This window comes from Hypoxylon trugodes (assembly GCF_022578975.1).
Source record: "Hypoxylon trugodes strain CBS 135444 unplaced genomic scaffold F4822scaffold_2, whole genome shotgun sequence".
Taxonomy (NCBI): Eukaryota; Fungi; Ascomycota; class Sordariomycetes; order Xylariales; family Hypoxylaceae; genus Hypoxylon; species Hypoxylon trugodes.
Window position 1 is genome coordinate 2,003,362 of NW_026250017.1, and position 24,109 is coordinate 2,027,470.

At 46.7% G+C, this 24,109-nt stretch overlaps 4 protein-coding genes across 4 annotated transcripts; 2 read left to right on the top strand and 2 right to left on the bottom strand.

The window, feature by feature from the left end:
• Nucleotides 1-5,121: 5,121 nt before the first annotated feature.
• Nucleotides 5,122-6,759, bottom strand: F4822DRAFT_425531 (peptidase C1B, bleomycin hydrolase; the record flags this gene model as incomplete). The annotated part of the gene is made up of 2 exons (XM_051460345.1): nt 5,122-6,421; nt 6,509-6,759. 2 exons carry the CDS (start codon nt 6,757-6,759, stop codon nt 5,122-5,124), a joined length of 1,551 nt encoding a protein of 516 aa, XP_051318095.1.
• A 713-nt stretch (nt 6,760-7,472) lies between these two features.
• F4822DRAFT_436208 (translation protein SH3-like protein) lies at nt 7,473-8,130 on the bottom strand (the record flags this gene model as incomplete). Its single annotated transcript, XM_051462288.1, has 2 exons — nt 7,473-8,047; nt 8,109-8,130. 2 exons carry the CDS (start codon nt 8,128-8,130, stop codon nt 7,473-7,475), a joined length of 597 nt encoding a protein of 198 aa, XP_051318096.1.
• A 5,337-nt stretch (nt 8,131-13,467) lies between these two features.
• On the top strand, nt 13,468-15,934 carry F4822DRAFT_125345 (carbohydrate-binding module family 35 protein). Its single transcript, XM_051452629.1, has 10 exons — nt 13,468-14,196; nt 14,258-14,379; nt 14,447-14,588; nt 14,647-14,742; nt 14,801-15,107; nt 15,181-15,305; nt 15,356-15,403; nt 15,465-15,557; nt 15,619-15,771; nt 15,832-15,934. Exons 1-10 carry the CDS (start codon nt 14,025-14,027, stop codon nt 15,879-15,881), a joined length of 1,308 nt encoding a protein of 435 aa, XP_051318097.1. The 5' UTR covers nt 13,468-14,024; the 3' UTR covers nt 15,882-15,934.
• Nucleotides 15,935-16,295: 361 nt separating this feature from the next.
• F4822DRAFT_390607 (fibronectin-binding protein A N-terminus-domain-containing protein) lies at nt 16,296-19,907 on the top strand. The gene is made up of 2 exons (XM_051457063.1): nt 16,296-16,389; nt 16,445-19,907. Exons 1-2 carry the CDS (start codon nt 16,357-16,359, stop codon nt 19,631-19,633), a joined length of 3,222 nt encoding a protein of 1,073 aa, XP_051318098.1. The 5' UTR covers nt 16,296-16,356; the 3' UTR covers nt 19,634-19,907.
• The last annotated feature ends 4,202 nt before the right edge of the window (nt 19,908-24,109 follow it).

Sequence of the window (24,109 nt, forward strand, 5' to 3'; positions counted from 1 at the left end):
GGCACCCACCCAGCTGGAGGGGAGGGTTGTGTGCGCTGATCCGGAGACTAGGAGACCCCCCGTTCAAAGTACCAAGGAGAGACCAAGGTGTTCCCCAAAGAAGCTTAGGACTGGACCAAATACCTAACTAACACTAGGCAATCCCTCCGTATTGTTGTGTGTGTTAGGGCGCACGCTCTCGTCTCCTTCCGAGATTCGTATCCTCTAGGAACCTAGGAACACGAACCAAATGCCACCTGAATCAAGATCAGCAACCTGAGAAATTATGCCGTCCTTGTATCCGTCGTGCGTAGGATCGACTATGTAGTCGTAATGTTGTAGAGATGGATTAGAAATGCAACCGAATTCCAGCGTCGAGATATGTAATCCAGAAAGATTAAGTATGAAAAAATTGGAATAATAAGAATAATACCTAGGTATCTATAGGTACTAAGCCGGCGCGTGTAAGTGTTAGTGGTTAGTGGATATTACTGCTAATATTGGAAACTGATGTTAACTTATGTCGCTATTTGCCAACTTGAGGGGGGCTCAAGACAATCAGTCACTCAATCAACCTGCCTTTGCGCTTTTCTTCTCTCTTCTTTGTACTTTTCTCGGTTTCAAATAGGTCTGTTTCTGTTACGCCGATAGGTAAATAACTAATGTCCTTGGTCTGTCTCGTTTTCCTAATTACCAACCACATTTCCAAATTGGGTAACCAGCCCACGAGCCGAGCCTTGTTGATAGTTACATGTAACGAATAGGTTCATTCCCTTTAATTGTCAGCTTTCCGTAACACGTAAGTAGACCAGCGCATATTTCTTCCGTATAATCCCCAGTGGTCCAAAAGGTGAGAAAAAAGGATATCGTTCATTCGGCTGTGTCGCCCATCATCATCAATCACACTCTTTCGCTACGGCAACAGTTGCGACACCAATCATTAGAGGCATTGCGTCTCGTTTTTCTATATTCTCACCTTATTTCCCATCCATATTAATGCTCTTGTTGGGACGATGAAGTCTTGGTTGGCGTCTCTTATTGGTGCAGATTTTTGGTGATTCGGGCTTCAACGCTAACTGGATTGGAACCCAATGGATCCTCATTCCCCTCTCCAGCGATAGTATCTTCTTTGACTCACCATTATCGGTTTGAATTGGCTGAGAATATCTTGTAAATTTCTAATCCTCGTGGCCTCGTGGCCCGGCCCGCTCCTTTGGATCCGGCGTCTCGCCTGGTCTCACGTACGCAGGTACTTACTGTCGTAACGTGTAATTATCCTAAGAGGACCAGAAGGATTGTCCATAGGTTTCTTCTATCAGCCCAGGCGGGCTGGATTGTTGGCCCAGTCGAACGTCGCGTTTGTGTCGCCCGAAATAGCAAGTGGAATCAAAAGAATTACCTATTCATCCATGGTAGATAACTACATCAGATATTCAGGAACAATTTGCGGTCTATGTCTACCGTGGTGAGAATAACGAGGAAGGTCGCCCAAGTGGCGAATAATTCGACCGCCCCTGTATGATTGGGCTGCTATAGCATCAAGGGATGAATGGGTTTGCGACTCTTCGGAACTCCTCGCGGCACTTGACAAATTCTACCCTCGAATCACATGCTATTCTCGAGCCAAGGCTCTTGTCTGTAGTATGTTTCAAATTACCTTCCTTACATTCCTCTTTTGATGAATTCGGGACCGTCACGTCAAAGTTACCTTGGCTGCCTGGGTAACAACCGGGACGGTGGATTGTCTAAGCATCTACGACAGACCTCCTTCACAAGTGAGGGTTAGTAAGGATGAGTAAAGGCTATAAACAACGACGAAATACCTACGGGAGTTAGAGAGGAAGGTTAGGTAGATTTTTCACTTTCCCGTTCTCCTCAGTTAGACGCACCATACGTTGATACATGTGTAATTTGAAATATGAAAATCTCCGAAAGAATAGCGTAGCAACAGCTCCATCGGCGGTCGACTCCGGGGCTACGATTCGACATTGGGTACATCCATAGAACCTTCTCTGTCAACCTAGGCCTTTCTCTGTGTTGGGCGCGAATATGATGTCCCACGGACGTATGGCGCCTGGGATATTAGCAGTTTCAAGGTGAATCCTGGGTAATCACACAAAGAGAGTGTGGTCTCGCCTTCGGCCTTCCATCGTATTAAGTAATGCCCAATGCCGGAGTCGATGTTCTCAAGGCGCTGTTCTTCGAACCCTGCCCTGCTAGCTGAATACACGTGGTAGATGTTCTCTACAAGCGCATGATAAGTTTAAGCGCTGTGAAACTATGCTAACTTGTGCTGCTCTCAAGCCACCAGCCAGCCTAGAATGCTCCGTTAGGCCTTGTTTTTGATAGGAGTGTAGTCGACCAACCGAAGCACTCCCCTAAAAGCTGAGCCTTGCCTACCGGGCGACAGACGCCAGTAACAGGACCAACGAAATGAGGAATAAATATCGTCATAAATCTCATTGGACTTGAAATTTGCGGGATATAGCCGTGCTTAGTAGGTCATAGTCATTCCACTACATCCCATATCCCGAAGAGAAGATCTGCCTTGGACCTCACCGCTTGCCTCCCTTCAACATGGCTACAAATGCACATATAGGTACCCAGATTAACAACAAACAAATATATTTAGACATGGGATGATTAAGCCCCCTTTTAGCCGCAGACGCGTCATATATGAACAGATCAGCGGTTGACTGACGCTGCAGAAATGCTAATTTTCCGATTAGGCCTCGAGTTTCTACAGCGATCCTGAAGGGGTCAAGATGCTACAGGTGCTACAGTGCCAACTTAACATCTTGGAAACTTACAAATCCTGTGACCTTCTAACGATGGGGTAGCACAACGCCAGATCACCACTCGTAGCTACATGCTATTGATTATTACCGTATCATGACGAGACGAAAAGGGAAACAAGCATGATATCTGAGTAGCCTAAGGCGTACTATTTTGAAGACTACCTAGGTACCTAGGTAGCGAATAGCTAGCGAATAGGGTTTCTACAAGGGCTTCTACTAAGCATGACGACGAGCAGCACATTCGGGAAAAACATGAGCGAAAGTGCAATATGAAGCAGGCTCTGTCAAGAGCTTCTTACCAATTTCAGTAACTACCTCTACAATAGAAACACGTTACGAAAATGTTTCGTCATCTTCCCTAAGCAGTGTTCCCCTTTCCGACATCATGCCACACACACAGCGACGCTTCGGCTGCCCTATTTCCCACTATCTTAAGTCGTGAAACCCCATCCTTCGCCCCAAAGCATAACGCCGCTGACATATAGCATCCAATATAGCTCTAATAGCCGAAACGCTTAATCAAGCCATCAGGTTATCAAGTCTACTATCCGATGCCCTCGCCCTACTACTACCGACACACCCCTAACGCGACACAAATCCCAACATGTGAAGAAAAAGGAAATGTAAATTGAGAAAAAAAGCAAATGAATGCAGGAAATATTGGATGGCCGAGTCCGGCCTAGTTCAGCCACTCCCATCTCTTGTTTCTCCTAGGCCATACCATACCATGCCATGCGATGGCATGCTTATTATGCTTATGTCTATGCGGTATCACAGTGTCACTACCTTCCGCCTCGAAAGAAGCAAGAAGCACTCGTGGCGGGGCACCCGCGAACGCCGGTATCTTTCTGGATATAGCATTCGTACCACTAAAAGCTGCCTGGACATCCAGATCGGAAGACCCTTCGTGCATGCGTCTACATCGGGAGGTCCAACCCACAATTAACGACGCCGTGCTCTGACAAACGTGGACCCTTAGCATCGTAAAGATCTCGTTTTGCGAAACAGCAGGACATCGTTGGGGGTCCATTCGTATCACCTAGGATACGTACGTGGTCAGATTACCTACATATTAAGTAACCCAACTGCCTCTGACCGGATGCACAGAGAAAGTTTCCCTTTGCTGTTTCCCTTGTGGATGACGAGCCTTAGATTTCGTGATCGGTGATCTAAGGATGGAGAAGTGGATATAGAAAGATCCATTATGCCGTGACAGAGTAAACAGTGGTGTTGTCGCGTTGCGTTCATCTGTCCGCCTTAGCATGAGTAACTGGATCTACCTCGCTTCCCGGAGCCACTCCACCATCTCCGTTTGCCTCGATCAGCCGAGATGTCCCAGCCATTCCGTCGGATCGGCTTTCCGCATTTATCCCTATTTCGAGCCTCAGCGAGGAGCGCCGGTATACCAAATTTGGTCTTCCCTTGATCGCCTCGAAGCCCCCACAGAGCCTGGGTCTCAGGTGGTATACAGAAAAGAATGAACAGAATTTAATAGAGCAGGGAACAGAAAAATAAGGGTAGATTCTAGAGGGCCTCCTTGGCGATTTCGCAGCTGAGGCTTAGCTATGGCTGACGCTTCCTTGTCCTCTTATTTCCTCACTAGGCAAACAGTAAAGAGCACTCTGTATCCAATCAGCCTCCAAGGGGGGATGAACCCCATTAGCGAAAGAGTGCTACTAAGTTGGTGAGAAAATATTTACAGTAATCTAGACATACTTGGTAGCTAAGACAATAGAACCATAATCGGGATTAGGTACTCCAAAGTCCGAGCACATTAGGGGCAAGAGCGTCAACTAATTCCCTTAGAATTGTAGTTGTCTAAAGCTCAGATAGAAAATAATACCAATCAATAACATACTTACTCCAACCCCAGCATTGTGATTTCCCGGTTATTTTCTCGCGAGCCTGCCATCGATACCACCGTGGACACGTGAGATAATACCTAGGTTACCAGCTGGCCAAGCCTTCTCGTAGCAAACCGGGTCTCTGATAGAGTAAACACTCAGATTTTATTAGGCATGGTGGTAGCTTAAAGAAAGGGGAATACTTTTAACCGGAGATGGTCGCCTAAACTGAAAGAACTACGCCATTAATGGGACGCATAGTGTCATATCTGGTATTGGAATAACCGCGTGGAAGTACTGTAAATAAGCCATCGCAAGAACATATCAATAAACAATAAACCGAGTTGCCCTTATCCATCCATCGCACAAAACATGGAGCCGGCATGAGGACAATCAACATCGCCATGCCTACTAGATAGAAGGAAAACACTTAACATAAATCATTACAACCAAGGCCATCATAGCCATCATAAACGTCCTTGCGCTTCGGCCCAGATAGCTTAAGCCAAGCTACCCATAGGGTCCCAAAGAGGCAGAACAATAGGTTCCTGACCCAGAACGTCCCTAGCCTTACGTGGTAGGAACCTCGGGTCAACCACAGCCTGGTAGACAAACTCATCCATCCAGCGGTCCGTCATAACAAACCAACCCTTAGACCCAACATCCGTACCCCAGCTATTCTGCACACGCCAGCGCTCTGGGCGGCCCTCAGCATCGACGTGGACCGCTGTGAGCACCATAGCATGCGTCATAGCCGACTCGCCGACACGTAGACGTGCCGCCTTGTCTAGGCTCCTATACAAATCGACGTTGAAGCCGAGCGAGAAGTCGAACAAGTCTGTATCCATGATACCACCAGCTCTGTCGCTGTACTTGCCGACGTCAGAGCCGAAGAAGATCGGTAAGCCACTTCGAAGCATAGATATGCATGCTTGCTTCAACGTATCCATATCCACGTTGATATACGTGATGCCCCGACCGCCGACGATGTTGCCGAGTCGATCAACGGTCATGAGGCTTAGGGGTGGATGACGCGGGTCGTGTACTAAAGACACCATACTCGCGATGGTGGAGCTGCTAATGCGGAAATCTTGCGACGAGATATCTTTAGAGAAGCGGTGCGGGGTCGAAACCACCGTCCGCGCTCTGCCGTCTTTGTCCAAGAAGTTCCATTCAAACTCATCAGTTGTGCTAGGTGGTGGTCCCAAGGTTAAAGTCAGGATAAGATGGATCTCACGCAGCATCTTGTCCTTGGTAGCCGATAAGCTCGAAGCGGTTGTCGCTGAGCTATTAGCTAACTTGCGAAGTATCACTGCATATTCGCGCAGCTTGGCAATAATGATATAATTGATGGTACTGCTTGTCATAGCATTCCAGCTATCGGGATACAGCGTCTGCGGCAGAAGACCGTACTTCTCGACGAGGTTGTAGACCATGTCCCACTGCCCGCCATCGCTTATAGGATCCGCGAGTATTCTTTGAACCAATCTTTCGTCTAACGATTGATCGGCGGTCTCAATGATGTTCTCTAGGAAGAAATTGGATTTTTCCAGTTTATCATAGAAGAACAAGTAGGCTTGAGATAGTTCGAACTCTGCAAGATTGTACTTCTTCATAAGAGCGACGCGGAATACATTCGTGCTAGCAAAGAGCCAGCATCGCCCCGAGGATCGTTGGTTCGTTATAGGAGCACCTTCGAACGGGATGCGAATATTGAATACCTGCTGGTCCGCAATCTTAGCGGAGCGAGAAGCTAGTACATCTCGCGGATTCGCGGAACTGAGGGCCGAGAGAGCTAATCTAAGTGGTAGATATAATAAGCCATGTGTTAGGGATATTATTAGGAGAGGCAACGATTATAGTCCTTAGCAGTACGGGCCTACGAACCTGTTCTTGGGATCGGCAAGTAGCTTAGACTGCCAGTCCTCGGTACGTTCAACAGCCAGCTGTTCGGGCTGTCTAGTAATCTGACCGTTGGATAGTGTTCCCTTCTCGCTTTCAACATAGACAAATTCATTATCTGCATCTGACTTGAGAAACTCGTTACTTAGTTCCGATTTTAGGCTCTGCAGAACATCGAGGACAGCCTTCTTGTGAGCTGCTTCTTCAGGTGAAGTCTTGGACTGTTGCGCGCCCATGATGTTTCGATTTGGGGTTTACGAGGGATGCGACAACAGCAGGATAATGTACTTATAGGCAACTTAAAAGAAATTGGAGATCGCAAATAAGTGTAAAGGTTAAAGATTTAAGTTTCGTTTAACTTACTATGATTTTAATACTATAGTGACTTATCTAAAACATGATGCTGCAGGTTCCCGAACAAGAGGAGTAAAGAGGTATCAGCTTGACCAGGTTGAGAAGGTGGGTTGAATGATGTGATTGCACCTTATCTCGAGATTGGGGGGCATAGCTTCCCAATTGGTAAGCAGACCTGTCCAGGTGACGGATTTCGGAGCCTACAAAGGTGTAGAACAAGACACCTTGATGGCCAGGCACTAATAGAACATACTTTAGGTAGGTACTAACCTTAATGCATAGTTAATGCGATGAAGGGACAACACAATTCACATTATACACAAGATTCAGGGGACATCATAAAGTTGTACGCTAAGACTTGACATTGAATTACCAGCCATATACAGAACTATATATCAATTGATATATGCCAAAATCCGTAACGTCCATTTTTCCAATCCATAATAATTACGCGCGATAGATCTTTGAAACAATCTTGAGATCAACCGCGACTCCATCATAATCCATGTGCAAAAGAAATCTTCCCAGTTATGATGACACTAATTGACAACAGTTGATCCCATGAACCCCATGGCGACATTAAGGACACCCCACTCTACAAGTTAGAGGCGTGGATAACCTTCATGTCGACAACGAGCTCACGGCCGCCGTCGTTAATAACAAGTACACGAACACTGCCGTGTCCAGAGTTGAAGGCCTGGTTAAGGCGAGACCAGAGGTTGGATTGGTCAATGACGGGGACACCGGTCTTGACGTCACCAGTCTCAGTCATAGCGACGATGCTACCGTCCTGGATATCTAGGACACGGTACTGCTTGAAAACAGGACCAAGCATGGTCTGGACAACAACGCTGGGGGCAGGGTTGGAAACGAAAGAGGACTCCTCGTGGAGCTGCTTGGTGAAGAGATCAACACCAAGGTAGCGGTGCTGGCCAGTGGCAGAGGAGGTGGAGATGCGAATGACCTGGCAGGGACGGCCCTGGAGCATCAGGATATCACCCATGCGAACATGGTGACAGGGGATGGTAACGGTGTTAGGAACAGAAGGAGCTCCGCTAGAGCTAGGAGCAGAAGAGCGAGATTCGCGAACGATCTCTAGGCGTTCGCCCTCAGGGTGGAAGACGCGGTCGGCCATTTTGTGAAGTCCGTGACGAAAGGAGTGGTAGTGTCCTGCATCGACGGTTAGTGAGATTGACCAAGGTGAGTTAGGTTGACAGGTTGATTAACTTACCTGATTCGTCGTAATATCCCATTCTAGACTTCTGGTGAGCCGGGGAGTGTCGGTGTCGAGGGTACTCTACGGTCTCCTCGGCAACTTTGCTGTCCTTATGGTAGGAAGGACTAGCTCGGGGTGCGTCGACTGTAGATTCAGTGACGCGGACCTCTTCGTGGAATACGGGATGGGACCTGGGAGGGTCGATAGTAGATTCAGTTACGTGAACCTGTTCGTTGAATTGGGACCGGGGAGGTCGGGGAGGGTCGACAGTAGTGCCGACTGCGCTGCTTTCCTTGTGGTAAGACGGCTGGGCACGAGCGCGGTATTCGCGTTCGATACGATCAATAGAGCTAACGTGAGGTTTGTGGTGGCGGTCAACTTCAATAGAAGTCTCTGCGTAGGAGTAAGAAGATTGAGGGCGAGCAGGCTTGAAGTGAGATTCCTGGTAGGAAGAATGAGGTCTAGATGGAAGAAGATTTCATGTCAGTCGAAGATATTTTTGAAGAACTTGTTACTTGGTCAACAGAAATTGGTGATGGTCCGGGCACTGGACAGGGGCTGAGTAAAATAACAAGAGACCCGTCGCCCCATATTGGCCAATTTAATTCCAATTGGCGAAGCCAGTGCGAAAGCGACGTAATACTGGGGAGCCGAAATTGACCGACACTTCAATGCTCCAGAGCATAATATTCCACCCATCACGGGCCAATTGCCCATAGCTCTCTTAGGCTTTATTTTTCTCGCGTTTTTCTCTCGCAGAATAATTGTAGATTGTAGAATATTAAATAATAGAAATCGGGGAATTGTTAAAAACTCACCTGTGCTTGTGCTGCTCCTCGTAGTACTCGCGATGGGCACCGGGACGGCGGTAACGTTCTTCTTCACGTGTGATGCGGACCTCTTCTTCGCTAAAGCGTTGCTCTTGACGCGGAGGTAACTGAGCAGAAGCAGAGATAGAAGAGTATTGACCTTCCCGTCCGGCTTTTTCTGGTTTTCCGGGGAGATCGATCTGAACCTCTTCGTGGGTTTGGGTGGTCTCTACCTCAGCTTCCTTATAGGTCCTGGGGAAGATGCTGAAGGGGACGGGTACTCGGGCTTCAAAGTCCAGGTTGGCGACCTTATCGGCGCGAGAGTCCTCTCCTCGACAACCTTTCGACTCGTTGCGAAAGGAAGATCAAGAAGATTCCTCTTGCTCTTCTTTCTACAATCTGAAAGAAAAGAAGGGAGGAGAAGCAGGCGGGTTATGCTCGCTTCTTTACTCGATTCTCTCGTTCAGGTTCAGGCTGGAAGAGCGGGGAAATATTGACTTGTGTTGGGTGTGAAGAAAGTTGTTGGGTTTCTGATCAGGTCAAATGGGAGAAAAGGAGGTGAAGTGTCAGAAGAGTTCATTGGAAGAAAGAAATAGGAGAGCTGCAGGGAGAAGGGATGGGCGGTGCAGAAGTATTGTACTGTACTGGGGGGGACGCCGAGGAAGCGACGGAGTAATGGCGTGGCAGGGCGTTGGCCGCTGGTTGCCCTTGGTTGCTCCTGGCTTTCCTGCTGAAGGTGGTGCTGAAGCGCGCAGGAGCGACAACAATTACAGGGATTGAGTGGTCAGTACTTGTTTACTTGGGTGGAGCTACAGGGGTAATTATGGGTCTGGTGTGTTTATCCTACCCCCAATCGGGTTAGGCTTATGGAAACTGGGGACCTCTGGAAATTGAGACTGTTTTTCTCGCACGGGGGCCGCGAGTTACAATTCTGACACTGTCCTTAATACCAGGAAAGTACTAGGAACACTAAAAATTGCCTAGGTAAGGTAGTGCCGTCTCCATTTTCCGTAACCTTTCGAACCCACATGGGCCTAGCCTTTACAACCTTTGGTCAGTGACGAGTGATGGAACCCGGAGCAAAAAGAGAAAGAAAAAAAAAATTGTTCATCTCCTTCTTGATCTTTCCTCTCCCTTGCAACTTTTCTCGTTTCGGTTTTTAGGATCGTTGGTTCGCCTGGCTCGTTGGCCGGGGAAGTGGTTCCAGTGGTCTAGCCGACATTGGGTTGTTGTGATGATCAGATCGAATTCGATCCACTTCACTGGTCCAACCTCCTTTTTTGGATGGATGATCCAAACGAGACGAGAGAGGTCCGTTCGGTTCGGTCACCTACCAAGCTTACCAAGTCACCAGTCACTCAATTTGGTTGTCACGTCTCGTGTCCATTATTATTATTTGCTCGGCCAGAGTCGATAACCTAGGTGTATGTGCAGACACCTCCAGCAGACATACAGACCATACATACAGTTACTATATTTTTCGACCATTAGGAGACTTATTTTTCCTTTTGGTGGCGGCTGCATTGCTTCGTCCCGTTTCTAAGTAGCCATGGAACAGACATATGTATCAATCTCAAACAGTATTGCTTTTGCATAATAATACGATTCACCGCCGCTCTCAATTGCAGAACGTATTACACATATTACATCTACCGAAAATAAGAGCTTAATCAATTTGGATCCGGGTTATGCAGTCATCAGCCAGACGGAACAGATAGACAGCCTGCTGATTTTCCGTAGGAATCGGAGAGGTTGGTGTGTTCCCGAAGAAGACCTAAGCTCATCTACGATGGCTGGCAGGCTGGATGTACGAATGGCTGGGCGGCACAACCCAACCACCGATTTAATCAATTCATATCGTTCATCTTCAATGCAAGACGAATCAAAGCTTGGAAATGATATGATCTCCCGCCACCCTTTGCTGACCACTTGCAGCTGGGAGCAAGGCATCTCCCATTACGCGTAAAATCGTGGATGCTCTTCATTGGGTTATGCGGGTTATTGCTGTGGGTTGTGATGCACAACCAAGCTTAACTTATGCACGACCCAATGCAGCAGTGAGCTGAGCAAGCAAGTGAGCTTTGCTTTTGCGTAGTACAGCTACAAGATTATCCTGTGGGGCCCCCTACAGATTTCACCCCCTGTCCTTACTAGGTGGACCACTTTCACAAAATCTTATACAACTAGGATAAGAAGCCTAATGGACGTCTGGGTGTCTCAATAAAATGTGATTTTCGCCTACTGTTCAAAATAGATCGATTTCTTTTTCTCCTACTAGGAAATTAACCTCGGCATTCAACGACAACAACAACGTTTCGACTTCTCGAAAATATCTCTCGATTACCTTGTCTAGCTGACTCCAATTTACCCCTGATCGTCATAACTCCAACTCGTTGCTATGACAACCGGCAACCAAGACGCGCTACAGATCCTTACTTGGTTGTATTAAAGCGGGGAAGCGTGGAGACCAGGGCTTTTTACGAGATTCGCGCCTCGTAATTTGGTTGTTTGGAAGCTACTGTTTATCAACAAACCCATCGAATCGATTGTTCGTCACATGTCCGAGTTTCGAATATCCATTTTGCCTCGATTCCGATTAACTAAGCGGGTCAACATCACGCTAGGTCTTGACTAATTCGAATCGTCATATACACTATCGAGATCCAAAGAGCATTGGTAAGAAACCAAATAGACTCGACACTCGGTAGTTTTATGGCATCGACCCTTTTTGCAGTATCAAGGAATATCCACAATAGCTTCTCTCGGCTTGAATACCATCGACGGCAGTCATCAGTTATTGTATCATTATACGGTCACATTGGGGACACTCAATGGCCGATAAGTCAGTCTGGCCGCTAACACGTTGATCTACTGGTTAATAGGAATGACTATCAACAACGATAGTCACTTAGACTCGATTAATCTTCAAGTGCTATACAAAGTTGACATTGTTCTGTTATCAAGTAGAAAGAAGTAGTATCTCAATTGCTTTAAGATGATTCAATCCGTATGTCCATAGATTCGTGACGAGTAGTAGCTTGCGACCAGGAAGCCACAATCGATACTTCGTCGTAATTGGGACCAGCAGTAGTCATCGCCACCAGATCTAAAGGCTTACGGTGAATTATGTGAGAACTCCCAATGCATTACCTACCTGTAGGACTGCTTATCGAACCATTCCTTTTTCGCAATATGCTTCCTATACCAGGCAATTCACGAGTTATGCCTTCAATAGCGACCAGACATTACAGTCTTGTCGCTTGACATACTCGAAATGATAGACCATAAGCGAATAGGGGGTGTCGCGCTACTAAAGCAGGTATCGTATTGTCAACGCCAGAGCGATACGCCCGCGTAAGCTCTCACAGTTTCAGAAGCCTCTTTAGCAACTATATTACGAGCCTTGTCTTCCCAGAACTCAATGCGGCCAATTCAGGCTCCAATGCTCTCGCTCCACCATCTCCAATTAGTCGGGCATATTATCATATTCGTGGCTTGACCTCATGAGCCTATTCGGCAGCCAAGAACGCCTCAAGAGCCCATTTTACCACGCAGTTGTGTTTGTATGAGGCCACGCTGCGACACTGGCAGGGAAGGACTCCACGCTCAATGGGTCGAAACAAGATCTTGGCTGACACATAGTTGAACCTAAAGCAAGCAAACGAGCTAGAATTGACCTCATCGTCGCCACTTGTTGGATCCCTATGCCAATATGAGCTGTTCGGTCTGGTTTCGATATTGCTAGCCACGCAAGGAGATGCCGTATCAACCCGTTCTCCACGTGCTGTTTGCGTGGCGTCCGATAATCCCATTAAAACCAAAAATTCTCTCCCCGCCGTCCAGGAGGTGCCGCGAAATACCATCTCATTTTCCAGAACAGTTTCGATGCATATTTTTTTCCTCGGCTCCAACTCCACAATTGCAAATTGAACAAATAACCCAAGCAAAAGACAAATTGGAACTTTCCGTTCGTGGTAAAACGACACGAGTTCAGGCACGTCAAGCATATGCCACTTCAAGAGGCTCCATGACGCAAGGTGGGCGAAATATCTTGGATAGATATATATAGGTAGCGGAGCCGATATTCTCGTGGAAACTTGACGTTTTTTGCCCCGCAACGGGTCCGGCGGGCGGGTTCAAAATTCCCACGGTAAACCTCGTATTCCATAGCGTTGGAGTGGATGATGCTGCAGCTTCTCCACATACCTTGCATTTAGTTGGAGATGTGGATTTGAACAGTATCTTGAACTGTTCATGATAGAAATCATTAAGACTATTATCACGAGCAAATGCTGAAAGATGCTTGTTAATTGGCTTTAAAACTGTTGTAGGTTGGTTTTTGCCTCAAGAGCTCAGCTGTAACTAAGACACGTTGGCGAGAGTCGTCTGAGTGGTGGAAATTTGTCTCTATTATTAGAGATTGGTTCTGATATAGCTCCTAAAGAGGCTCCAATATCAATGCCCAATCGATCATCACGAGAGGGGTAGTCCAAGTGATTGTGTCATCGGTCATGACGAACTTGAATACTTTGCCCTACTCTCCCCACACAACTCTCATTGGCGCTTTTAACAATCACCTAAACCCAACTCATCACCTTAGGTTAACTGAGTTCCTGTATTGAATATAGTATAGCGTTTCATCAAATACCAGCTGGAAGCGTAGGCCGTCAAATCAGGCTGCTCTAGATCGCTGCTTGACCAACTTTAACCGCTCTTGGCAGCTCCCAACCCTAATACCCAACCCGAGAAGCAAGTCGTATACGCCTATAGACTATAATAATAGCATCCCACTGGTATAATATATCGAATTCCGGGAACAGATTGCCTCGCGATCTCTGTTACATCGTGTCTTCCCGCGTTTTTTGTGACACCCAGCTTCCTAGAATGGGTATACGGATGCATCCCCAAAGGACCGTCCCTCCGTTCCGGTAACATCGACCAAGGGAAAAATTGTACGAGCGACCAATTATCCGGCCAGGCTCGCCATGACATTATCCCGAGGATAGAATCACAGGGGCTGCTGTATATAATGCAAGAAAAGGGGAGGAAGATCGGCGTAGCTAGATACTGATAGTAGGCCTTAGCTGAACTGCTGCTCGAATAGATTAGTTACCACGCAAATATGAGGCTATCTTCGCTATTGTGGACATGTGCAGCGCCTGGCGTCCTAGGCGCGTCGTGGATTGCGCCAGGAGCTGTGTGGACTGATACCGATGGAAACAAGATTGATGCCCACGGCGGCGGCGTCGTCAAGCGCGGCGATACCTTCTATTGGATTGGTCATGCGGCTAGCAGTAAATCTTCTCCATTTCCTCTAGTCGCGTAAGCGAGCTGAATACTAACGATACCTTTGAGACCAAACACCGATGTTGTACTCGTCTACCGACCTCATCAACTGGAAGAATCTTGGAAAGCAGGCAAGCTCCATTACCGGGATGTGGAGGCCAAAGATAGCGAAGCCGAACGGATCGTTCTGGGTATGGTTTCCTCGATACGGAATTATCCCTTTTCTATGGGGTTTGCTGATTAGTTGTCTGGTAACAGCTGTTTGGACAGCAAGACCGTTATGTCCTTTCTCTCAAGTCTTCGGATTTCGTTGGTGGCTATGGCCAGTCAGCTAAGGTCCACATACCACCGAGCGACTACTCCTATTCGGATACTGGGATGTTCTATGATGATAGCTCTGGTGAGACTAGCATATCAAATATGGCTGGACTTTGTTTGCTAATAGAGCCAATGACCAGACACTTGGTATCTCCTGACTAGTGCGGACCACAATACCGTCCAAGTCAACCGTATCAACAAGGATGGTACATTGGGGGATAAGGTATCGTCTCTAAGTATGTTCTCCATTATAATTGAATGAATTTGTGGCAGCTGGTTAATGAAAACAAATAGCTGGTGGAGCGTATGAAGCCCCGGGAATAGTCAAGGCGGACGGCGTTTATTTCTTGATCGTGTCGGGGAAGACTGGGTGGCGTGCCAACCCCAATAAGGTCTTCTGGTCGACTTCGATCAACGGTCCATGGAGTGGCGGATCCGATATCGCACCGCAAGACCAAAAGACCTATGGCTCGCAGAACACCTTTGAGCTAACGGTACAGGGCTCGCAAAAGACGACGTACATCTACATGGGCGATGCTTGGGACTCAAAGGGAGGCGCCAGCTCGAACTATGTGTGGGCTCCCCTGAATATCAACGCTGGGTAAGTGGTCCGCGCATGTCGAATCCTGATAGAAGAAGCTCGGAGTTATTAATTCCAGCATTATGCCATATAGGTCGCACTCTGTTCAGATCGATTACCATTCGATGTGGAAGGTTGATGTCGGCACTGGTGTTGTCTCTTACCCAAGTACGCAGAAGCGTTACGAAGCTGAGCACGCGGCTCTGTCGGGGAGGGCAGGTAAGTTATCTCTGAGCTGCATTAACATTTAGACAACTAATATCTAGAAGTGGTGAAGGATTGCAACGAATGCCTGAGCAAACGTTCCGTATATAGAGGTAGGTGAAGGTCTTTTCTTCTAACGGAGTTCTGTCGCAGTTAATCTGATACCTCTTATAGTTGATCACAGCAGTGAAGTAACCTTCCACAACGTTACTGGTACTGGAGCTCGCCAATGGCTCTCCTTCCACTACCGAGTCAATAACCCCGAAGGTAAGTAATACCACACCAGTATATCTAAAATTGGATTGAAACTGACGACCTATTGCTATAGCTGGTGAGGCTCACATTTTCGTGAATAATGAACCAGCTGTCAATATCTCGAGCCTGAACTCTCGTGCTGGCTACCATGCTTCGACTCCTGTTCAGCTTACTTTGAAGCGTGGTGATGTGAATACTATCACTTTCGGAACCACAGGTAGCGATGGTATGTTACTGTTCACTAAACCTATGTTCTAGCCGTGCTTGCTAACGATAGTGATACTAGGATTCGAAGTCGCGGTGGATGGAATTGAGCTTTTTGAAGAGGATGAATAGTGTAGCTCTTCACTTCTGATGCGATGGTATATGTTCCAATTGAAAGAACAGGTCGAAGCTATTGAATTTACCTTTGTGTTCGTTTAATGATGTTGTAGGTGGTAAGTTAGCTCCGGATAAAGCACCTAGAATTGATGAGAGAATATACAAAAATAACCGATAAAGAAAATAATGACGTAATTAGACCTAAAACCCCAAATTTGAACGAAATTAACAGTATAATACGGCAATCATGTCTTTTCTTTTCACTTTCCAAGTTACTAGTTATGCACAGACTCTAACCTAAATCTAACGTTTATTGTAAATAGACGGAACCTTCAATCTTAAAACTGTATAGCATCACATACCGTTTTCGGTGTCAACCTTGCCCCGCGTGTCTTTTGAGTCACTCGCTTTCTTCCTTCTCACTTGCGAAATCAATACAAAACTCACTTAACCAGGCATACCGGCCGGTTGGAAGGGGGGAAAAGGAAAAATGAAGCAGCGTTTCTCTTCTCTCGATGTTAAAGTAAGGTCTCCCATAACTTCTTTGCTAGGCGCTGCTAATTCGCATCCTGTCTAAGGTTATCGCTCACGAGCTATCCACAAGCCTCGTGTCTCTTCGGGTTTCCAACATCTATGACTTATCCTCTAAGATCCTTCTTCTCAAGTTCGCAAAGCCTGAAGTCAAGAAACAGCTGCTTATAGATTCCGGTTTTCGATGCCACCTTACCGACTTTGAGCGAACCACAGCTCCCGCACCGTCCGTATTCGTACAAAAGCTGCGCAAGACCCTAAAAACCCGACGAGTCACGGCAGTGTCGCAGATCGGCACCGATCGTATCCTCGAGTTCCAATTCAGCGATGGCCAATACAGACTATACTTGGAATTCTTTGCGGGCGGCAACGTTATTTTAACCGACGGCGAGCTCAAGATCTTGACACTGTTGCGAAATGTTCCAGAGGGAGAAGGTCAGGAGCCACAACGCCAAGGTCTTGCATACTCCTTGGACAACAGACAGAATTATGGAGGTGTCCCACCGTTAACAAAAGAGCGTGTGCGAGATGCACTTCAGACCACTATTCAGAAAGCCGCCACCTCAGCTGCAGCGGGCAAAAAGATCAAGAAGAAGCCGGGCGACGAGCTACGGAGGGGGCTTGCTACAACTATCCTCGAATTTCCTCCGATATTAGTCGATCATGCGATGAAAGTAACTGGATTCGACTCGAGCGTGAGCCCGTCTACGGTACTCGAACACGAGGAACTCCTTGATAACCTATTGAAGTCGCTCGCGGAAGCGCAAAGGATTATCCAAGAAGTGACTAGCACCGATAAAAGTAAAGGATATATTCTAGCTAAGACCAGACCTGGCGCAGACTTTGTGCCCGCGGAGGGAGATCAACCAGAAAAGCGCAACCTCTTATACGAAGACTTCCATCCGTTTCTGCCTCGACAGTTCGAAGAAGATCCGGCTTACACTGTGCTTTCTTTCGATAGTTTCAATAAGATGGTAGATGAGTTCTTCTCTTCTGTAGAAGGTCAGAAATTAGTGTCAAAATTGAACGAAAAGGAAGCTGCCGCTAAGCGAAAGCTGGACGCTACCAAAGCCGACCATGCCAAACGGATCGAGGGTCTTCAAGCGGTCCAAACACTCAACATCCGCAAGGCTAATGCAATTGAAGCAAATGTTGAGAGGGTTCAAGAAGCGATCGATGCCGTGAACGGGCTGATACAACAAGGAATGGACTGGGAGGATATTGGTAAGCTCGTCGACAGAGAACGCCGACGGAACAATCCCGTAGCTTCCATCATAGTTCCCCCATTAAAGCTTGAAGAGAACACTATTACTGTGCTACTCGGCGAAGCTGAAGAAGAAGAGGACGATGACGACGACGCATCCGACACTGATTCAGTATCCTCGGATGATAGCGGCTACGCTGGGACGGAGGCATCTGCACGGAAAGCTCGAGAGAATCGACTCAAGGTTGACATTAACCTTGATCTTTCTCCATACGCCAACGCAAGAGAATATTACGGCGAGAGGAAAATTGCTGCTGTAAAGGAGCAGAAAACGGTTTTGCAGTCAGAAAACGCACTAAAGAATGCAGAACAGAAAATTGCAGCAGAATTGAAGAAAGGATTGAAGCAGGAGAAGCCAGTGCTACACCCGATCCGAAAACAGTCATGGTTTGAGAAATTTATATGGTTCATCTCCTCTGATGGATATCTGGTTCTTGGTGGCAAAGATGCCCAGCAAAACGAGATGCTCTATAGACGATATCTGAAGAAAGGGGATGTTTATGTGCATGCGGACCTTCATGGCGCCCCAAGTGTGGTGATCAAGAATACCCCGAGCACACCCGATGCTCCAATACCACCCTCAACCTTATCGCAAGCCGGATCTTTGGCGGTCTGCGCTTCATCCGCTTGGGACTCAAAAGCTGGTATGGGCGCATGGTGGGTGAATGCAGATCAAGTATCAAAATCAGCTCCGACCGGAGAATTCCTCGGTACGGGCAGTTTCATGGTACGAGGGAAAAAGAACTTCTTACCTCCTGCGCAATTATTGTTAGGTTTAGGTCTGATGTTCAAAATCAGCGAGGAAAGCAAGGCGAAGCATGTTAAACATCGTCTTTATGATCTTCCTGAATCTTTATCGGGTGGACAAGCTTCGACGGCTAATACTGGTAAAGCCCCAGATAACGCAGGGGAAGGGACCAGTGCGGACCACGACGAGAGTGACTCTGAGGATAGTGCTATAGACGTTGAAGAAGACGCCGATCCGAAAGAAAATCCACTTCAGTCTACAGACCAGTACGAAGATGAAGATGAATCTCCAGACCCAATTCAAGAGAACCCGCTGATCCAAGGAACTGAAGATTTCGCAAGATCTGGGGAACCCTCAACTTCGGCAGTTCCGGGGTCTGCATCTCACATTCAAGATAACGAATCTGATGACGAACAAAATGATAATACGGAGGTGGCAACGGAAGCTGATTATACAGCTGTGACCAAAGCGAATAGTCCGGTTCCCGGTTCTTCTGGCAAATCCACCCCTCAACCTCAAAAGAAGGGCCAACAACCTAAGCGAGGACAACGTGGCAAAGCCAAAAAGATCGCATCCAAGTATAAGGACCAAGACGACGAAGACCGTGCTGCTATCGAAGCATTAATAGGTGCGACAGCAGGGAAGCAAAAGGCCGAAGCCGAGGCGAAGGTGAAGGCAGAACGTGAGGCGCAAAAGGCGGCTACTCTCGAGCGTCGTCGGGCGCAACATCAACGGCAGCAACGTGAGACAGCTGAACACGAGGAAGTTCGCAAGATGATGCTCGAAGAGGGAATCGAGACTCTTGATATTGAGGAGGCGGCCAGTTTGACGCCCCTGGACGCCCTTGTCGGCACCCCGCTTCCTGGTGATGAGACCCTTGAGGTCATTGCTTTGTGCGCTCCCTACAGCGCGCTTGGGAAGTGCAAGTACAAAGTAAAGATGCAGCCCGGTGCGCAGAAAAAGGGTAAGGCGGTCAAGGAGATACTGGAAGCATGGAAGATGGCCTCCACGAAAAAGGGTGTTGTTGATGAGAAGAGCTTGGATAAAGAGAAGATGTGGCCCCGAGAGGTGGAACTTTTCAAGGCTCTCAAGCCTGAGGAGGTTATCAATGTCGTGCCTGTTGGCAAGCTGAGGGTGATGCTGAGTGGAGCGGGTGGAGGTGGAGGGGATGCAAAAGGGAAGGGGGGCAATAAAGGAAGTGCAAATCGTGGCAAGAAGAAATAGTTAACCATGTGGTATAAGTCTAATAGATGTGTAATGCCTATTAGCTCCTTGGATGACAGTGAGCTTTGATACCTCGTAAAAGTATTGATGAAGAAGGGCTTGGTAAATGCGTCTCGATAGCATACGACGTTTTTGTTACTTTCTGCAAAATTTGAACTAGCGAATTGCTATAAGTTATCACACATTACTAGTTGACGAGTTGTATACATGTATAGAAAGATTAGTTTATTTATATACTTTCATAAACAGCTACCATATGCCATGCAATGGCGGCCAATGGAAACAATAGCAACAGTAACTGAGTGGTAGTAGTTTCGTAGAGCCACATTGGCTATCTAGATGAATGTAGATAAAAGAAGTTGCACCCAACTCCCAAGAGAGTTGATTGGTGCCTAGCTCATCTTTGTCTTTCCAGATATTTTCAAGTCTTCGTAATTATCCATTCCTTTTGTAAGTACTGCTAAAGTTAAGGGCGGAGATAATGTGCCTAAACCGGTTCGTAATTAATACAGAGGACTTTACTATTGCAATGCGCAGTTAGAGTCGCTGTAGGCAATGACAACATGAGGGGACAGAGATGTTGTATCCATTCAATTGCTTTTTGTCTATGACAAGAATCACGCTCTTCGTCGCGATGAAAAGCTTAATATGCCATGTTAATTTGCTATTGTGACCAATTCTAGGGATAGTGGCCAGCAATCGAGAGTAGCCAGCCAATGAAATGGGCACCGTTCGGATTTCAACCATGGGCTAACGCCTCACATACACGCGAGGCTTAAGAACCACGAGGATTCTATTTCTTTCACCACGGAGGCCATGCATATAGTATATGACCGTACCGTATAGTATTTTCTTGGTCCTAGGTAGTGTCTTGCTCGAATAATTTCGACCTCAATCCTTGAAAGTACCTTGGAAAAGTGGCAATTGATGCCATAGCTACTAGATATGGGAGTCTTGTTGGAGCTGGCCGCCTAGCTTGCTATGGAGAGGGTAGCGACGAATACCTATCCTATTACGTAGCTATACTGTATATACCGGTTGCGGATGCTAGGCGACAGACTCAATAGCGTTAGCACTTCCGGTCCCGAAGCGGACGTCAGCCCTAGCCGAGCGGGCCACGGGTCGGATTAAATGCTATTTAGGGGTGTGCCGTCTGTGCCGTGCTTAGGGATGTTCTCAAGACTCTAGACGGTTGGCAGTGAGTACGTGCGTATGCGAGCCACCCATTCCATCACCGAACTAGATGATCTAGGCATGGAAACGTCAAGCACACGACAATTGTCGACGTGGTCCTTAAGAATGGAACCAACCTTGCTTCAATCATCGCCGTTCTTAGGCGTTTGCGCCGAATCCCGCCGGTCTTGATTTCCGGCATCCATACCGATTATTTCTAGACGCCGAAACCTATCAGCTTTTAGCTACGGGCATCTGTCTCCAGTTCGGATATGTCCGAACTGGATGATCCGTCGCATTTGTCGTCCAGTCAGGTTTGTTAATAAAGGTCCACAGAAGGCCGGGATAGTCTCGCAACGGACCTAAAATGGATCTAAACCCGAGAAAGCGTTGTTCATCGCTCCCGTCGCGGCTTCAATGGGCCAACCAATGGTCAATGCATAGATCTGGGGCGAGAGCGGTCAGTATCATGCTTGTAAACATGGGGTTAGATGATCTGTCGACATCTCCACTCGACAAAATAAGATAATCGGTGGAATTCTTGGTAGAATAAAGGTGGTAAAGACCGAGGAATCCTTGTTGAGCCGCCTAGGAATTACGAATTGGATACCTGTTCATTAGATCCATTTAATGGTCATTACTAGTATTGGTAATTAACTGGAAGCCATTATTTAGCGGAATGTTGATTTTTGGCTCCCAACGTCGGTGGGTTGTAAGGAAATGTGATTGCTGATTTTCAAGAGTCATCGGAGCATAGACTCGCCATCTTATTATTTTATTATCCGCCCACCTTCATCTTTTCCTCTTTCCTTTCTAGTCGTTGATGGGCTGGATCTTCTAGGAGTCTTAAGTTGCAAGTTTGAATCCTGATATCCATACAATGCGCGTGATGGATGCAAGGTACCCGGGGAGGAGCTGTACCCCTGGGAGAGTGCCAACTACCTAATAGACTGACGTGAGCGAGGGAAATTTGAATAAATACTACCTACCTACCATGGGAGCAAATGCGAATAGTCCGCCCCCGAGGACCGTTATGTAGTATTTAGTGAGATCATGAAACCGTAATTGTATGCAACTAGGGAATCCTTCGTAATGTCGACATGCTAAGGTCCGGTCGTGAGCACGTGTCTTCCATTTAGTAAGGATAAAAGGACTTGGGCAGATTACGACCATAACCAAAGGAGGTTAGGTACCGTGCGGCTGAGCCGATTGGATTTTCTTTTATTCGTGATTGGCAAACATAAGAAATTTCATAAAAAATTATTTAGTTGTAAATTGATTCTAGAGTTAGATTCTAATAACAAACTTGATTTTTGAAGTTGTTATTCTCTAGTGTTGTAATGATGAAAGAGAGGGAGAACAAGCTTGGGGGTTATTTGTTCCCGAAATGCTGGATCCCGCTTCATGTGTATCGAATGAGGCTGAGCTGGCTGAGTTTGGCTAAGCCCCATCTCGCATCAAACTCAATGTACCTTTGTTAAGAGCTTATGTAGATAAGAGCGGGGAGAGGACGATGGGAACGGCGGGGCTTGGAGGGGGATATTCTGTAGATAGGCTAAGCAAGTACATGCCAAGTACCATAGGTACCTGCTGTATTCATTGATGACCATGACATTAAAGCAACATTATAACCACCAACCAACTTTCAACTTTCAACCCTACATGCGTACCAATTGTTGTAATATGATGAAAGGGCCGAATTACCAAATCACGCATTTCTTATTAATTCCCCTTTCATCAAGATATGGTATCCTCATAAAGAACTTGAGGTAACTACCGCAATGGGGCGAATGAATGGAGGGAGATGATCTTTCTGTGTCTGGTATGGCTTTGAGAGCATGAATTACTCTCTTCATAGACCTTTCAGTGATATCTAAACTCTGATAGTCGCTATCGCCATTGTCTTTAAAGATACTATTCCTTTAATTTTATAACAGTCTGTTTATATAATGCAATTATTGTCAATTACATCCGAAGCGTCGCTTGTCTTGGACGTTCGTTCCGGCGCATATATATCGTAATTATCTACCTATCTAAGGAAACGCCAAACCGTTTCCATCATCTCGTATTATCTCTTTGCCTTACGAGTGTTCCTTTCGTCATTGGTAACTTCGTAAAATAAACGTTCGCTATCCATTCTTATTAGTTATCCCCTCCTGTTCATACGAATGCTTCACGTGGACTAGGGATTGCCACGACTGGGATCGCATCCTGGATACCTACTCCACGGTTATCTCTCTCCTCTCCTAGTACTTCCTAGATATCGACCAACTTAGCAAAGCGCTTACCGGTCTAAAACCATCTGGTAAGATACAGCTCTTATTGGGTATTCCATTGCGACCCTTCGTAACAAATGCCCTATCAACACACATAAAAATTTATGTTTGAACATGAGTCCTTGAAACAGTGACGACAAACCTGTGAGAAGAAGAAAAGAGAAAAAAAGTTGGAAATCATCGAATTAGAATATCTGGAGATTCTAATAGGATTATAGGCTACCTAGGTACTTAGTCCTACCAAGTACCAGGGTACTTAATGCGGTACATACATGTGCTGTGCCGGGTTGCCACAATCAAATCCTCGAAGAGTTTAAAGAGTTTATTGCCCCACACGTCGCATTGTCGCGCCGTCTCATCGTCTCATCTCTCATCTCTCTGGAGGACTGGCTCCTGCCTTACCCACTTAACCTGCATAACACTACTACTACGTACTGTACGTTTCCCCTCCTTTTTCGAGTCTAGGACTTTCCCGTCCTTTTTTATTTTGTTTTATTAGTTTTTTTTTTCTTCTTCGAGGGCGTTAACAAACTTCCCCTTCAGCCTTATTATTAACCCTGGAATTCCTATCAATGGGTACCTTACCGCATATTTCACTTACATTACATACATCATACACACAATCTCAAACTTGACCCATACATGTTTTGACTAACACTGCCCAGCTTGCATCTAGCGCGGTCAGCTCCCCATCAGCCACAGTGGAATCGAAGAGAACAAACTGCAAACTGGGAACTGGGTGTTTCACGGAACGAGCTGTGATTGATCGAATCCTAGCTCACTGTACCAAAAGTACGTACATTTTGTAATGTCCACAGCCTACTATTTTCTTACCTCCAGGGTTACTGGACTACTGGACCCCATTCACAAGCACGAGCCATTCAAGCCCGTCCCGCCCTCTCTTTATTAATCCAAGTCCTACATTGTATCTAAGTAGTCCGAAGGAACCTTTCTCGCGCAACGCTGCAGCAAAAGACACACAGACGATTGAACATCCAGGACTTAAGTTTTCTTTTCTGACAGGATT